This window comes from Calonectris borealis, chromosome 5 (genome assembly GCF_964195595.1).
Source record: "Calonectris borealis chromosome 5, bCalBor7.hap1.2, whole genome shotgun sequence".
NCBI classification, from domain to species: Eukaryota; Metazoa; Chordata; class Aves; order Procellariiformes; family Procellariidae; genus Calonectris; species Calonectris borealis.
Window position 1 is genome coordinate 12,953,309 of NC_134316.1, and position 16,201 is coordinate 12,969,509.

The following is a 16,201-nucleotide window of genomic DNA, read 5'->3' on the forward strand; positions in this document are numbered from 1 at the left end:
AATATGATTGTAACATATTTGCAACCATGTACTTTCTAAGTAGGTAGAATTGTCATTTCATGTTTGAGCACACATAGCTACTGTAATTAACTTTTTATGAGCGGACTGCTGTGTTGTATTAATTTCACTGCTTAGATCACTCTTTCTGTAATCCACTCTGAAAAGCTAGAATTAATAGATGTGCCTGCATCAAGATTTTATGAGGGTTACTTTTTTCTGGGCTGTGTTCCAACTTGCTTGACAGATTTCTCTTCTGTGTAAAAAAGTAGAGTCCGTTGTAAAGTAGAGACAAGCAGCACTTTCTGGTTGTAATCCAACTGGACAATCGAAGATGGCTCTTCCAATACAAGGCTGGAGTTGCAAATACCCTTTTAAAGATACATGCGATTAACAAGAGTCAACCTTTCTAAAAACATAAGGTAATAACTAACACTTCAAAGAAACTAATAAGCCCAAGAAAGAGAAAACAAATAAACAAATAAAAGCTTTTGAACTACTGTTGCACCAAATTCACTTAATGAATGTGGAGTTCCTTTAGGCAGACAAGAGGGGAGCTAGATTGCGTGTACCACAGTGGCACACTATGAAATTCAATTTCTCTTGGAATATTAGCTAATATTCACTTGAAATCAGTAGAAACTCTAGGACACATTTTCTTCCTTCTTCTCCACTGCCAGGTCATACAATGCTGAGACAATCATTACATTTGGAGATGTTAAACCTTTCTGTCAAATCAAATGAGGGACAGTCATAGGTAAATCAGGATGGCTGTTAAACTTTTCTCCCATATAGAAATTCAAGTTAGTACTTATTTTATTGACATCCCAGGTCTGTATTAATTAACAAGATATTAGAAAAACTCCATTTACTGGTAACATGCTAGTCACCCAGTAGAACCCAAATAGTACTTTTGTTTTACACTCTAAACTGAGATGCTGAACAATTCTGAAAAAAGAACTTCATTAATACAGTGAATCAGCAATGTTACATCATTCAAAAGTACCCTTTCCAAACAAAAGAGAAAGTACTGGCTGAAAGCTGAAGGAAGATATGATAGTTATTTCAGATAGAAGCGTGATAAAATGAGAAGGATCAACACTTTTTTTTTTTTAATATATTATCTTTTAAAAAAGGTAAGGCAGTTGTGAAGGATATCCAATAGTTGTCTTGCTGGGTGTGTGCACACTTGGCCAAGTGTACACGTACCAATAAAGCACTCCAACTAAATACATGATACTAAACAATTAGCTAACTGCTAAATATTTATACACACAAGCATTCTTTAAGAAAATTGTAAATGGGAATTAAGGTCTCTGTAATAAATGCTCACCTGGTCTAGGTCTAGGGCAGAGTAGACAATCTTCCCTTTGTCATCTCCAGAGAATAATTTCATTCCATTGGGACTCCAAGCTAAAGCTGTAATGCTACTTTTGTGGATACCAGCAACATCAAATCTCCGAAGCTGTGAAACAATACCAAAGCAACACAAGAATGAGGGGAAAAGAAAATGGAGACACAAAGCCTATTCGGTGACTCTGACTGATAAATTGGAGATCAAGTACAAAAGTGCAGGTCATTCTAATTTTTATTTAGCATAAAAAAACTAAACAAAGAACCAAAAAACCCACCACCAAATAGCTCAGCCCGTTATCACAAATGAGGAATTTCTCAAAAGCTTTTCTGATTAAATATATCTCTTGTAATGAAAAGCATGCTTTAAGATTATTGCTTTTATAAGCTTAACATATGAAGTCTAAAACATATTCACAGATATTTCACCAGGCAAAATTCTCTGGTTTTCAGTATTATAAAGAATCACAGTAACACTCTACTAGGATTTGCCATACTAAACCTCACAGAAGTTTAGCCAAATGCAAAGATTTACCTGTTTATTTCTTCCAGGTAATGAAGACACAAGCTGAAAAACCGCAACCCGACCTGAGGCTGTACCAACAGCAACTAGATCATCGAAACAACTCAGCAGCTTTACAAAAGTAATAGATTCACACTTCCCCTGTTGAAACAAACCATACATAAAACTCACAAAGTTAATGAGAGGCAAACAGCAGCTCAATTCTGAGCAACCCAGCTTCATTAGAAGATACAAGAGTTAAAGTTAGTATTTACCTCAAAATTATATTTTTTCATTTGGTTTAAATGTCTGCAGTAGAGATAAAGCATTCCAATGCTGCTCCCCACAGCAATGTAGTCTCCATTGGTATCAAGTGCTGTGAGGTATACCACTATAGAGCGAAAGCCTTTTTGGACCTTTGTAGGAATGGCATTGAGAAGATAATATAAGGGACAAAACTCCTTAAATATAACCGGTGAAGCCACAGATGCCATAGCAAGCATTGGCATCAGCAATTTTAAGGCTGAAATAAACACATCTGCTTGACCACATAAGGAAATCTGAAAGACAAAAGCAAAAGACATGTCATTAACTTCTTGGAAAGAGTAAATTGTTAACAGAAAGCCACTATTTAGCAAGTAGGGATGCAGAAATTCTCAGGTTTTGTTTTGTATAAAGAAAAAGCAAGTTAAACTCTTCTAGCGAATGTAAGTTATTCTTAGAATAACCTTTTTCTTAAGAATAAGCTTATTTCTTAGGTTCAGCTAATATCTAAGGATGTATGGTAACCACTAAATATGGGATAACCACTTTTTCTTGCAGCTGTAAGCTCATCAAAGCTGAGTTCAAATGCAGTATTTCTTCTCATCTGGCTAGTGAAAGAACCATAAGGGCTCTAACACTGAACAATCCATGCAATATATTTCTTCATTTATCTGCAAACTCTACCCTCAATCCTCCCAGTGGTGAGAGCATGGGATATTCACTGTGTTAGACAGTGCTATAAGATCAAAGCATCAAACCAGTATTTATGCTCAACTCCTTAATGCCCCGCACCCCAAGAAAAACACGATTGAGAAACAATTCAGTTAGAGCTACATCTGCTGTATAATCAAGTAACAACCAAAAAATAAGAATAGTGTGGGAAGAAAGGGGCAATGCAAAAATGAAAGAAATCCCAGTTTGACAGACACAGGAAAATATCCATGTAGCAATTGAATTTAGAAAGATAAGGAGCAAACAGAAAAAAGATCCATATGCCAGTGTTTCCTGTTATAGGTAAGCAAATAATTTCATGCTGATGAGTGACACTGTAAATATATTTAAGGGACAATTCTGGTATCTTTCTAGGAATAACGGAAACAAAGATTCTGTTTGCCTTCTTCAAGAAAAAAATGGAGTCAGAGCTCATCATAGTAATAATGTACTGGGATCTTCAGAAAAAGCTGATATGACCATGATGTATGTGAAAATATTTTTAAAATTTAATTAAACCAAATAATTTTTCTCATCGTGGGGTGACAGCCTTGACAAGAACATTTTGCAGCAGTAGCTATTTTCCTCATGGATGACTTTGGAACACGGAAAAGGAAAGAAACCTTCACTACTTGAATTTTATTTTGCCACGAGCAAGTCCAATTAACAGAATGGTTTAGAATCTGCCAAAAATACTTGCAGTTTTCCAAGACAAGAATTTTGGATTTCTGTAAAGACGAAAGTTTTCTACTGTTGTTTAAGCCCGTAACATTGAAGATTTTCCTAAGCTTCAGCAGAGTTATAACTTCCTTAGAGAGATAAAAAACAGAAATATGCCAGTTGAAGTTAGAAAGACTTCTAAATGCTCAAAATTATCCTGTAAAGTATTCCTATTGCAATTTGTGTGATATGTCCTATTGTGCCTAGTTTTTATTTCTCTAAGGATGGAAAACGGTATTTGGCAGCTTCAAATATTGCTTTTGGTATATACCAACCAAATTAGAAAAAATATAGCTGCTCTAGTTTAATATCTCCGTTACTGTGAAAAACTCTGATGTCTCAATTTTCAGACTATTTCAGTTATTGTGCAAGAGGATTCAGCATGCTGGCTTTGGGCCCTGCAACACTTGCTGTCAACATACAATTCCACTAAATCCAAAGGGATTACTTGCATGACATTACCCATTCAAGCCCATGGTAGACAAGACCTCAGGAACAAAGATTGGTTACTGGACCCATATTTTATCTGTGTTACAAAAAATGCCAGAAAATAAGCCAGCAGCAGTTATCAGATGTTCTTAATTGTGATAAATTTTACTGCTTGCTAGACCTTAGACATTAATTCCACTCTCCTCCGGTGTTTACTACCTGTCATGACACCTATTTCATAAAACATCACAAGGATTAGCGGATTAATGTGTCCAAAATATTTTTGAATGAAGAATTCCTTTCAGAGTCGTTTACTAAGTTAACAGATAACCTCAGTGCGTCACCACTCTTCTACAATATTTTCACACACCCACCATCTATTTCCTATCCCATATTTTAGGTCTCCTGCCCTTTCCTTCAGCATTTACTACCTTCTATCTACAGTCAACTAAATAAAAAGAGAACCCACTGCTAAAGTCTCGTTTGCTGTTCCAAACATGCTGCTTTGCTAGTTTCGTAATTTTACTAGCTGCTGGTCTTTTTTTTTCCTCTTTCTTTCTAATAAAATAAAAACCATTCTTTGCCCTGAGTCTCACATGTACAAATCTTCTTCTGTCTAATCTCAACTTCTACTACTCCCCAGCTACTGCCTCATGAATTTCACATATTTTGTTTTTTAAGTCCCTTTGTCACTCCTACAATTCACATCTGTCATCATCCCAAGCTGCTCTCATAGCTGGAACCAGCCCACACTGCCCAGTTGCCAAAGGACCTTCTAAGTCCTCAAAATTCATTCTCTCTCTTAGTTTCCACTACTTACCCTTCCAGCTCAACGAAACTGTTAAAAACATAATAATTCATTATAAACTATGGAATTATGGAAATTTCTATTATCCACAAAAGACTATTACTCTTTCCTCTACAACAACCCTATCTGCAACCTGATGCATGTTCTGTAAGTTTACACTTAATCTAAAAAGAGAAAAAAAAGAGAGAGTTTATAGGGGTTTTTCCCCCCCATAAAAAAAACTGGGAGGAATTATTTCTTCTCATATACTAAGTTAAACTGAAAAAAACCTGCTGTCAAGTTAGGGTTCTCACTGTTCATAAAATTTATATACAATCTTATCAATCTTCTCTGATGGCAAAGCTGTAAAAAAATTAAATTTTGTTCTCTATAACCCATTCACCCTGTACAATCAAAAAATGTATTAATAGACTATAATTTCTTGCCATGATACACAAATTAGTTTCATCTTGAGTCGTTTACAGACTAACAAAACACTTGCACTGCTTGTGTGAAAACATATAACTGAAAGCTCAAATCATCACTTTACTAAAAATACTGCTAATTAAGTAATTTTATCTACATAAAACAAATGTATAAAGAACTAGAGAATTGCAATGTGGCCTATGTATTCAAAAACTCTGCACAAACACCATAATTCTCTACTTTTGAGCCTAAAGTCTTCAACATCCCCCTAATCACAGTTGTGTATCACATGTAGTCTCTTCCTCTTTATTAACAGCTTTAGGATTATATGTTATCTGTTTTTCCTACTTCATTAATCAAAGGCAAACAGTGGATATAACCTATTTTCCCAGCCAGATTTTGGAACTGGACACGCACGTTCACTGTGTCAGCCACAGTTACTCTGAAGTACATAACAGCTGTATAGTGCAAATCAGCTTGTGCTAAGCAGCTATCCTGCAGCAGAGATAAAGTAGAGAAAAATACCTTATGTTGCACATCAAAAACAATCACCAGACAAAGAGAGTCCTTCCTTCTCAACTCACAAAGTTCACAACAAGCTTTTAAATATTGCATTCAAGGCCATGTTTTGAAAAGCAAACTTTTTAAAATTTTCTCTGGTGTCAGAAACAGGAATAAGACTCAACGCTGCCTAACAGAGCCAACTAAGCGAGAGATAATCCCATGGTTAAACAGATAGGCAGTGGCTAAAGGTTCAGTGCCAGGGCATGCCACAGATTGACTGCAGGAGGCTAAAGCTGTCACTGCATTTCTCTGAGCCCAAGTGTCCTGTCTGTACAAGAGGGAAAACAGCTCTGTTTTTTTTATTCTTTGGCATAAAAACTTAAATTTAAGCTCTTCAAAGTATGGACAAACTCATATATGTGGCCACAGCTAAACACAACAGTCTCTAATCTCAGCTAGATCCGGCCAACTAAAAAGAAAAGCGGTTTTATTTTTTAATACTTCTCACATTTTTAGCCTAAGGAGCAGGCTATCCGACTGCCACATACCCAGAGCTTTTCCCAGCAAACAGCTGCCACGCAGAGGGGAGAACACAAATTCACAGCCCACTGAAACAAAGAGCTCTGCTTTCATGCATCCCGTTTGCAGGCAGAGGACCAGCCAGCACACAGGTCGCGATAACCTGATTAACACATGCATCGCTTTACACAACTCATTTAATGTTGCATTTTTGGCTCAGAAGAGTTTCTTTTGAAAGAAAAAAAAACCCACAAACAAACAGCAAACTTAGGTGACAGACACGGAAAGTGCACAAGAAGGAGCACCTAGGGTCACTGCGCAGGCAGGTACGCCAAGGGGGGCAGCGGAAACCAGGCTTTACTCTGATGGTCCTGGGACACCCAGTTCCTCTAGGAAACTTTCCTTCCTTCCTTCCTTCCATGTATTTCTATATTCTGGCAGATGTTTCAAACCATTCCTTCCTAATACGCTGCCTCCTAGCACTAGAGGCGTTGCAGCTCCTGGCAGGGGAGGAAGAACACAGCCGGGGGCTCCGGGAGGGACAGCCAGCAACACCGCCTCGCTTTCCCGCTGGCTTTACCTCAGCTTATGCCGGATTTACCGCCCAGACCCAGAGCCCCAGCCGGGCCGGGAGGGGCGGGCGAAGCCCCTCCAGCCGCTCCGCGGGAGCGTAACAGCCGCCTCGCTCCCCGCCGGAGCCCGCCGCCCTCCCCAAACGCCACAAACACACCCTCACGCCAGCGCTCTCCGAAGGCGAGCCCCCAGGAGACGGGCGGGAGAGCCGGCCCGCTCCCCCTCACCGCGCCGTGCTCACCCGCTCAGCCCGGCCGCAACAGGCGGCCGCGGCAGGCCCCGCTTGCGGCAGCCGGGGAGGGGAGCGAGAGCCGGAGCAGACCCTCGGGCAGCTTCCACCCGTCTCCGCGGAGACGCGGCTCCACTCACCTCCTCAGGGGCGCGGGGCGGCCATAGCTGCTGGCGAGGGGGAGGTGGAGGGAGAGAGCGCGGCGTCGCCCAGGCCCCGAGGCAGCGGCGGCGGCCCCGGCTGCCTGCGCCGCTCGGCGGGGCCGGGCCTGGGCGGGGCCGGACGTGAGCGCACTTCCGCGGGGCGGCGGGGCGCCGCCATGGCGGGTGAGTGAGAGCGGCCCGGGGGGGCTGAGGCTGTCGCCCCGTCGAGCGGCGACATCGGCCGGGTCCCGGGGCCGGCTGCTCCCCCTGGGTGGGAGCGAGGGGTGGGGGGGGGCCAGGGCCGGGCCTGGGGCAGTGGGGAGCAGCCACAGGCCGGGTCTTGGTCCTGGCCCTGGTGCCTCCTGAGTAAACTAATGAGGTGTCTGTGTCTGTTGCGCCCTGCCAGCCCGCCGGCGTGTTACTTTCACGCGTGGATGCGGGTGCGGGCGAGGAAGGTGCCCAGCACCCCGCTCGTCCCGCCAGGAGAAGCGAGTGACACCCGTGTGTGCGGGCTTCACGTTTGTGACCGCTTTTCAAGTGTTTCTGTGAATGAAAGTTAAAACCAGCAAACGTGCGGGCGGGGCGGCGGGTGCAGCACTCGGCTCCGCGCCGGGCCTGCAGCCCCCCGCCTGCCGGGGCAGGACCCGGGGCGTGAAGGTGCGGCTGGAGGCGCTGGGCAGAGGCGGCTGCTCGCAGCTCCCCCGCTGAGGTGACGCTCGCGTGTAAGCAGTGGCATACAGCGGGTTCCCGGTGCTGCGCGCTCCTCCGCCGACACGTGGTGACGCGCGGGCGTTACGCTCGGTGGTGAAGCACCCACCGTCTTCAGTGGGACCCGGCTGTCTCCCAAACACTCCACGCTCACGTGCGGACGTGAATTAATTCAGACGTTCGTGGCATGAGCACGGCATGCACACAGGAATCGTTGCCGTGATCTCTTATCGTCGTACGCTGCGCTAGCATTTGACTGTGGTACATTGACAGGAGACTGCTAGATTGGTCACACAGCAAAGCCGCTACTCTCCGTGTTACAATATCACATCTCAGAACATGCTTGCGTTTTTAGATAGCGTGATTTTCTTGTAAATAGTGATAAGGCTCGTAGATGAGGAATTAGATTTCATGACTGAAGATAGTTAATGCAAATTCCATTTTACTTTAATCAATACTCAGCAGTAAAGCAAGGAAATCATTCACACAAACAGCTGCCGGACAGCACGCTGATTTGTTTCTGTATGCTTTAAATGACTTGAATTTCTTTATTTTCTTATATAGCAAAAAGTCCTGCTGATGGTACTCCAAGAAGACCTGTTTTATCTGTCAGTGCAAGAAAAATTAAAGATAATGCAGCAGACTGGCATAATTTAATGATGAAATGGGAGAGACTGAATGATAATGGATTTACTACGGCAAACAAAATAGTCAACATGAAGATCAGTGAGCAGTAAGTATCCTAATAACACATACATGTAAAGACAGCATAAAGATTGCCTTTATTGAGGAATTAATCTGTTTTCTTCACTAGAAAATTCTTTTTGGAGATGGGGGAAAGAACATGTCAGAGTGGATAAGCTAACTCTTAGATCAAACTCAGCAGTTGCACTTTTTGGTTACATAAACTATTTACATTCAAATAATAAATGTCTCATAAAGATTAAAATAATCTCATAAAGTAATGATATTTGCAAGAAATGGAAAATGTTTATTATATGTAATCAAGCATAATGGATATTTAAAATACTTATATAATGTATAGAGTTAGAATCTAATCCTATAGATCTCAGCCCATGTGAGTTCCCTTACTCTTTTGCATATTTACACTGAGGCCAGTATTACCAAATTTCACTCAAGTCAAAAGTTCAGCAGATTTTAAGAAAGAATCGGTGATTTATATAGACAAAAAAGTTAAAACAGTGATGATTTAAAAACAAACAAACAAACAAACAAATCTCCAAAAAAACACTTTGGTAGAGCCATTATCTTCATGCTGTAAAGAAAAACCTGTAACTAACAGGGTTTTGAGAATAAACTTCTCCAGAGTCCTGACAGCTGAACAGGGTTTGTCTGACAGGTACAAGCTGAGGAATATTTTGCTGCAATGTGTCAGATGTTGCTTTCACTCTTTAGCAGCTCCCTCGCCCCTGTCTAAGTTTACAGCTTCTGTGGGAAAGTCAGCAAGACAGGAGAGGTGTCTGCGCATGAGCTGCTCTGGGTTCACCGTTAAATGTCTTAGCTTAAATTGTGCGTGAAGGTGAGTCTGTGGTGAGGCACCAGATTGTCAGCTGGAGCAGCTGAAGCCTACTTGTCCATTATGAGAGAATAACCTCCAACACAGCGGCAAGGTAAAATGGGAAGAGGTGTTATCTTAACACCTGCAACTGTTTTTTCAAGCACATGCTCTAAGGTAGAGTAATTCTATGTTCCTTTGAAGATTATGGTACCAACCCCAATTGCTCACATGGCTAGCTATGTCTCTTACTATTTTTATGTGGGAATTCTCATGAACAGCCTGTGAGAAAGTGATTTTGTAGGATCAGACCACATGGATTTCAAATCTGCAGAGCTCGAGTAAACCTATATGCAGTTGTTTACTCTGCCTTATGTTTCTATTTTAGATTTCAAGACAACAAACTGGAGATAGCATGTGATAAGAGTGCCACAGAATCTGAAAAGCCAACTCCAAAATACAATGAAGAACTGGCCAATTGCTGTGCAGAATTACTTGAGACCTTAAAGCATATGGTAATGCTCATTTTTCAATCTTAGTCAATATGAATCAATTCCAAGTGTGTTCAAGTATGACATAAGGAAATGTCCTCAAGTATTTGTTATAAACAGAAAATTGGGATTTTTATTCATTGTTCTTTGGCTTCAAACCTAAATGATTATAAATCCAGTGTGCACCGTTCATTTGCTTGATTGATAAATTTGCAAGTTGGTTTTACATCTGTCTTCTGCTTATAATTCTATTCCTCCCTTTATAAAGTGATCTTCTGAAAATGAGTCATACAAAAAATGCATTCTAAAACTGCACCTGTTTTCTCATTCTGAATATTCCCTCTGTTTAGAACAAAACAAACAACAAAGCGTAAAGCAAAAGCATAAATGCTTTACCTACCATCATATCCTTGCAGCTATCTTTGATCAGACATGATGCAGTTATATTTTTATTTTGCCTACTTGCATTTTCTGTGCAGAACTCCTTCTCTAGAGGGTAGAGTAAGATAATTATTATGTAACCCTCCTTTTTTCTGGATACATTGCTAGGAATTCATGTCACCTGTCAGTTTGACAGGAAAAAAAAAATTTTTTTTGTAATTTAAAATTCTTACTAAAAATAACTTTTACAGCCTTCTGCCATAGGAGGCCCATTAAAAAGATGATAGATCTGGTTTTTTATATAGACAGGATACCAGTCCAGTATTTAGAATAAGCACGAAAGCAGCTAGATTTTCCTCAAATTTTATTTTGTGGGAAAAAGTAACAGTAATTTGTTTTTTTTCTTTTTTTTTCCTTGAGGTAGTTTTGTATTCAGACTACCAAGTGTGTTGATGCAATTTTTTATCACACCTGAGTAACAGGACTCTAAGCAGCCACTGTTAGATTGGATACTAAACAGAGCTACTCCAGACGTATTTTTTCATTCCTTATGAGTCTATACCAGCTTATGAGTTTACAGAAATATCTATATTTTAGCTTCTTGACTTAAAGATAACTGCCTGCAAGCTCCATTTTGTTGTAAATATTAGTCAGTAATACACACGGTCAGGTGAACATGAAGGAAGTGGATGGAATGACCTGTTTTTCGAAGCAAGCTGTTAAATCAGCCTAGATATATTGTCAGTTTTAGCTTGAGCTGCTTTTCTCACCTGCCACTGATCTTTTGAAAACAAATTTAAGTCATCTTGACATGGTAATGTAAGAAAGCATGTGTTTATAGGGCTTGTGCCACACTTGTTCGTAGGCAGTCTGTTGTTTTTCCCCAGTACTAATTTGCTATCGGAAAAACCCAGAGAGAGGTAAAAAAATGCGAGTGTGCTTTAATATATTTCTACATGGGGGAAACAAAATAATTATGCAAAATCAAAGTCAGTAAGTCATATCTGCAGTATTCAAAATTTTAGTGTATCTCATATTAAATCTGTATATAAATTCCAGCTTTGATTCCTGTCTGGAGTTAAAAAAAGTGAGTTAGAAACGCTAAGACTAAATAGTCTTCAGAAATGGTGTGTTTTAAGAAAATGTTTAAGATTATAGTAGCCTAATGTTCCTGAGATGTTCATTAACATTACATGTTCATCATTTTCAGACAAAAATACAGCTGAAAATGGAAAAGCTTACTTCGACTACTAAAGCAATCTGTGACTTGGAAAAATTCCACAATGGAGCTGGGAATTGCACAGCACCCTTCTTTCATACATGGCCCACACTGTACTTCTGTAAGTAAAATATTGATTATCTTAGCTAATTGCATTGTGTTGTTGATGTCATCTAATTTAGGACTGGAAAATAAACCCTTTTATCTGGATGTCTTGCCTTAGAGGGAGGGAGAGTGTATCTGTCTCCTTTATAATTAACTAATCAATAAACACATGAATGCACTGCTTGGCTTAGGGTTACTGCTGATGACTGCTTGTATGAATTGCCAAGTGTTGTCTGACATGCAACAATTACAGCATAAAACTAAGCTTGTCAGCAGCTTACAGTGTCCAAGCTGCAACAGCCACATCCTTTGTAGAGAGAGACATACGTGCAACTTGGTAGTGTTGAGGCGTAGGCTTAACTGACTTGACTTGTTACTTGACACTGAAATGAAATCCTTGAATGCAAAGAAGAAGCCATACTTCACTTAATTCTCAGGCAGCCAGAGAAAAATTCCTCTGATCTCAATGTCAGTCAAGACAAGTAAAGAAATGTTCAGTTACTGTCTACTGTTAATATCAATCCTTTTAGCATTCACTTGATCATACCTTTGTGGAGCCGTCCTTCTTACTTTACTACCACAAGTTAGCAGGAACCTTACGTATTAGTTTCTGCCAGCTTAAAAGGGTAAGAATGACAAAGACAACTGCTGTCAAAATGCTCGTTGTGACTGAATCATGTAGTGATGCTCTCTACTCCATGAAAGACTAAATCCTCCTGAAGGTAGTGATAGTTCAGGCTAAGTTAGAAACACAAGATCAGATTATCTTTAAAAATAACTTGTGTGGTTATTTTTTAGCAAGTCAAACAATTAAAGATTATTACATAAATAGATTTTACCTCCCCTACCAGTATTACTAACATAACTAGTAACAATATTATTTTTTACATTACGCACTTCAGTTTTGGTCTCTTGTTTTGTTTTACTATTACTTTTCACTATTGGTATCACTTATTGGTGATCACGCATTGCTAAAGTGCCTGACAGCATGTGAGGACATCCTTTACATTAGCTAAAATCAACAGTGACTCTAAAATGTGAAGTTTGTATTTCAAGATAGCATTAAAATAAAATTTCAGTTATTTGAAAGAATAGCTATAATTGCTAATTTTACAGTGGGTCCTGAGAATCAATACCCCTGCTTACTCTAGAATTAAAAGGGAATCATTCATTCATTAATTCATTCATTCAAAATCACAAGTGTATAAAATATATCCAAAAGCTGAGGAAATCGTTTCGTGTTTTATATTCTAGTGTACAAACATTATTAATGCTGTAAAAACCAAGATGTCTACACATGGGGAATAGCTTATGTAAGGTAGGGTTTTTTTTAAATGATCGACATATTACAAGTATAATTTAACTCCTAGAGAATTGCTGAAATGTTCTGGTCAATGTGCTTGGTTTTTCAATCCATTTCAGATGAGGTTTCTCTGAAGCTGTCTGAAATGTACAAGAAGGAACTACAACTCAAGCAAACAATTGTACAAGAAATTGCTCATTCTGCTGACCAGGATCTGATGATGGTCTATTTATCATCGTGGTTATACCAGCCTTACATTGAGAACAGCGGCAAACTACTACTTGAAGCCATGCTGCTGGAAACAGGACATAGACAGTGCTAGAATTTCAAATGTTGCGTGGCTTGCCTCTAATGATGCTTACATGAAACTGAAATGGCAAATTGCAAGGCTTACCAAGTAAGTTGAGTTTTTGTAAAACTTATTAAAAATATTTTTCTCTATTTGTATTTATTATTTTGTCTCAGCTGATACTCCTTTTTCTGCATGGTACAATCTGGTTTTGTTGCTTTATCCATTTGAAGTGCAATAGAGAGGCTACAGGTAGGAGGCCAAGTCCCCTATAATCAGAAAGAAGTAGGCACTGCTTGGTGGTCTGGGGGGGATTCAATGCACATAGGCACCTAGAGCAAAGAATTTAACTACTTTCCAAAGCTTGAGAGTCTGTAATACCTACATTGTCCCTTTCGCCATAGAAATTCAGCACTTCTTGATCTTCCGTGGGTTTTTTTTTTTCATGACTTAACAGGGCTCGTGCTTTTGTACTTGCTTTATAAATGGGGAAAAGGAAAGTAAAGTACAAAAGACAGGATCCAAAAGTGGATTCAAAAGGATCCACATAGTTTGGTATGTGGTTCTGAAATGCTGTCGCAGACATTAGTGTAAATTCTGGTTTGGTTTTGATTATAGTGTGGTTAGGTACCTCACCCTTAAAGAGTGGTCCAAGCCTGAACTAGCACACTGGGAAGGTTTAGTACAACTCACTATTCCACAGTCATTGTATGAAAAGGTCTTGTCTCTTTTAATTCATCGTAACTTTTTTCTTTTAGAGATGTTTCATGAAAGCATCTGTTGACTAAAATCAAGACCTGCTCCAGCCATGTCCTTATCCCGTTTTGTTTGCTTCCTGTCATGGGGCTCAGTGAGTTTTTCCTTGGATTGCTGTTTCTGATGTCAAGTGGTTTTGGTTTAAAGGTGTGCCCCCTCTGTATTTTTGGTTAGCAGTTTACATGACAAGAATCGGTGGCTCAAATTCTTGCTTTTCTTTTTCATGCTGCTTTCTTGGAAAAGAGAGTAGAGGGCGTGTTTAGGAGAAACAATTAATGCAAAAGCTAAATGCTGAAGTGGAATTCAATACCCTTACTTGCTTTCACTCCTAAAGACGTAATAATCTCTGTAGCATACTGTCATGTCGGACCTGGGTAGCATGGAGACACTGCTACACTTACCCAGCCTTTAATAACTGTTAGCTGCTATTGTAAATTGGCACTTTTCAGAAAAGTGTATTACGATGTGGAAACTACACAGTTGTGTCATCAAATTTTTAGTTAAATCCCTAATGTGTAGTGAATTTAGGCCTTCTGCTTACTTCGTTATGATTAACAATCTAAATTCCTCCCACTTACTGATTGCCTGTATGACCTGCTCCAATATAACTGTTGATTTAGATCTCCTATTTCACACAATTATGTAGTGTTTCTAAGTGCTGTTGACTCAATGTTGTGCCCTGACAGATGTTTAGCCTTGATTCTCCTTGAAACAACTATTTGAACTAGAAGACAGTAACACAAAATGCACACTGCTGTGAAATGACTGTAATGGCTGTGGTTTGACACTAGAAAAATCTAATTAAAACAGTGAGAGATTTTGGAACAGATTTCTGATAGGAAAAGTAGGGTCACTTACTGAACTAGTTCTGAGCTGAAACCCCATAAGCTCGGTGAGGGAAATACATGAGTTTCCTGCAATAATGGAACAGACAGACATGAATTGGAAAAGCTTTCTCGACATGTTGCTCTATTCAACAACGAGGTTGTTTCTGACAGCTTAATAGCGTCCTATTCTTACCCCATATTGCCAGTGTCTAAAAAGAAATTCTGCTGTAGCTCAAGGAGAATACAATCAGTTATGAATAGCTTTGTTGGGTTTTATTATTTTTCTGTGCAAGCGATCCACCTAGTTTAACAGCCACCTTAATTTATCTGAGTAGGGCCAGACCCTTGTCACTATGGAAACACCTTCACACCTGAAAAATATTTTCCAAGGAGATAGGGTTGATTCACTTATAGAATTGTTCTTTTAAGATGAGAGTAGGGGTATTGTATTTCCCAGCATGTGCAAATCAATAGGGAAGGCAGAATTGAAGCAGATTTTCATTTTCTGCACAGGTGGAAATTGTGGTTTGTTCTTGTTTCTTAGAGGAAATAGGCTCTTCAGGAAGGAGTCTTCATATTCACAGACCCCCCCTTGCTCATTGACTGCTATGGGACAAAGGAAGATTACTGCAAAATCTTTGCAGAGATGTTTTGCCATTATCGCTCTAAGCAGTTGATTGTTACATTTGAAGCCCTCAGACCTAGTTATTAGACACTCAGTACAAAAGAGTGTAATAAAGAATTGCTCTCTGCAGTCAAAGACTTTGAAAGACCAGCAGAACCTTGCTTTGTATGGTATCTCTTCATAAGGTAGGCCTGTATCCTCTGACCATTACCACCTCCTAAAAAAAGAGGAGAAAAAACCCAAAACAAAAACTACACCATAAACCCAACCACCAGACAGGAGCTCACTAACATATGATGACATCTTTCACATCCACACAAAATGGAGTGTTTTGGCTATTAAATTAATCTTCTACTTAGGCAACCAAGGAAAAAAAAAAAACAGCAAAAACTAACCAACCAAACAAAATCAAACCCAACTATGTTAAAGAGATACAGTAGAGCAGATGTTTCATCTCTAAATTGTCCTCTCTCTTTTTTAGATTTAATTTTAGTGTAAATTTTTCCTCAGTAACAAGACCACAAAAAAATCAATGTTCATACTTGATTTAAGAACAGTTCTCCTGCATATTACAGGTCCTTTTAGCCGCTTTGTCCAGTTATCTCAGTAGCCTCATGTATTTAGCAATGAGGCGACACACACTTTTTAAAGGTATGTCACCAGTTTTCAGTAATGTCTACAATAGCTCATGAACAAAATAAAGATACTGGTCATTTAAGGCTGTTCTTTTTCACCTGCTAAGCTTCTTGAAAGAACTGACAGTGCCTTGGACAAGAAGCTGCTAGGAGGTCTCCACAAAAATATCATCCAAGCAACATACTGAA

At 39.7% G+C, this 16,201-nt stretch overlaps 2 protein-coding genes across 13 annotated transcripts in view; one reads left to right on the forward strand and one right to left on the reverse strand.

Annotated features, from left to right (window-relative positions):
- The window catches only part of TECPR2 (tectonin beta-propeller repeat containing 2), a 61,894-nt gene extending 54,616 nt beyond the window's left edge, over positions 1 to 7,278 (reverse strand). For 8 of the 11 annotated variants that reach the window (XR_012673794.1, XR_012673797.1, XR_012673796.1 and 5 more), the window contains exons 1-5: positions 7,155 to 7,263; positions 2,128 to 2,412; positions 1,886 to 2,014; positions 1,331 to 1,462; positions 211 to 368 (exon numbers count right to left, since the gene is read on the reverse strand). Coding sequence is in view for 5 of the 11 variants with exons in the window: in XM_075151043.1 (XP_075007144.1) it covers positions 211 to 368; positions 1,331 to 1,462; positions 1,886 to 2,014; positions 2,128 to 2,361 (653 nt within the window). In the remaining 6 variants the exon portion in view is untranslated. Of the gene's footprint in view, positions 1 to 210; positions 369 to 1,330; positions 1,463 to 1,885; positions 2,015 to 2,127; positions 2,413 to 6,517; positions 6,929 to 7,154 lie in introns of those variants that run through there. The other 3 variants (XM_075151045.1, XM_075151042.1, XM_075151041.1) reach the window with 3 other exon arrangements.
- Positions 7,257 to 14,748, forward strand: CINP (cyclin dependent kinase 2 interacting protein). Of its 2 annotated transcripts, XR_012673807.1 has the most exons (6): positions 7,257 to 7,340; positions 8,430 to 8,598; positions 9,770 to 9,896; positions 11,464 to 11,593; positions 13,000 to 13,277; positions 13,928 to 14,748. XR_012673807.1 is itself a non-coding variant. In XM_075151070.1 (5 exons), the coding sequence occupies exons 1-5, from the start codon at positions 7,334 to 7,336 to the stop codon at positions 13,200 to 13,202; spliced, it is 636 nt and encodes a 211-aa protein (XP_075007171.1). In that variant the 5' UTR covers positions 7,257 to 7,333; the 3' UTR covers positions 13,203 to 13,321. The 2 variants fall into 2 exon arrangements, 1 of the variants encoding a protein (XP_075007171.1); XM_075151070.1 differs by lacking the exon at positions 13,928 to 14,748 and having other exon boundaries at positions 13,000 to 13,321.
- The last annotated feature ends 1,453 nt before the right edge of the window (positions 14,749 to 16,201 follow it).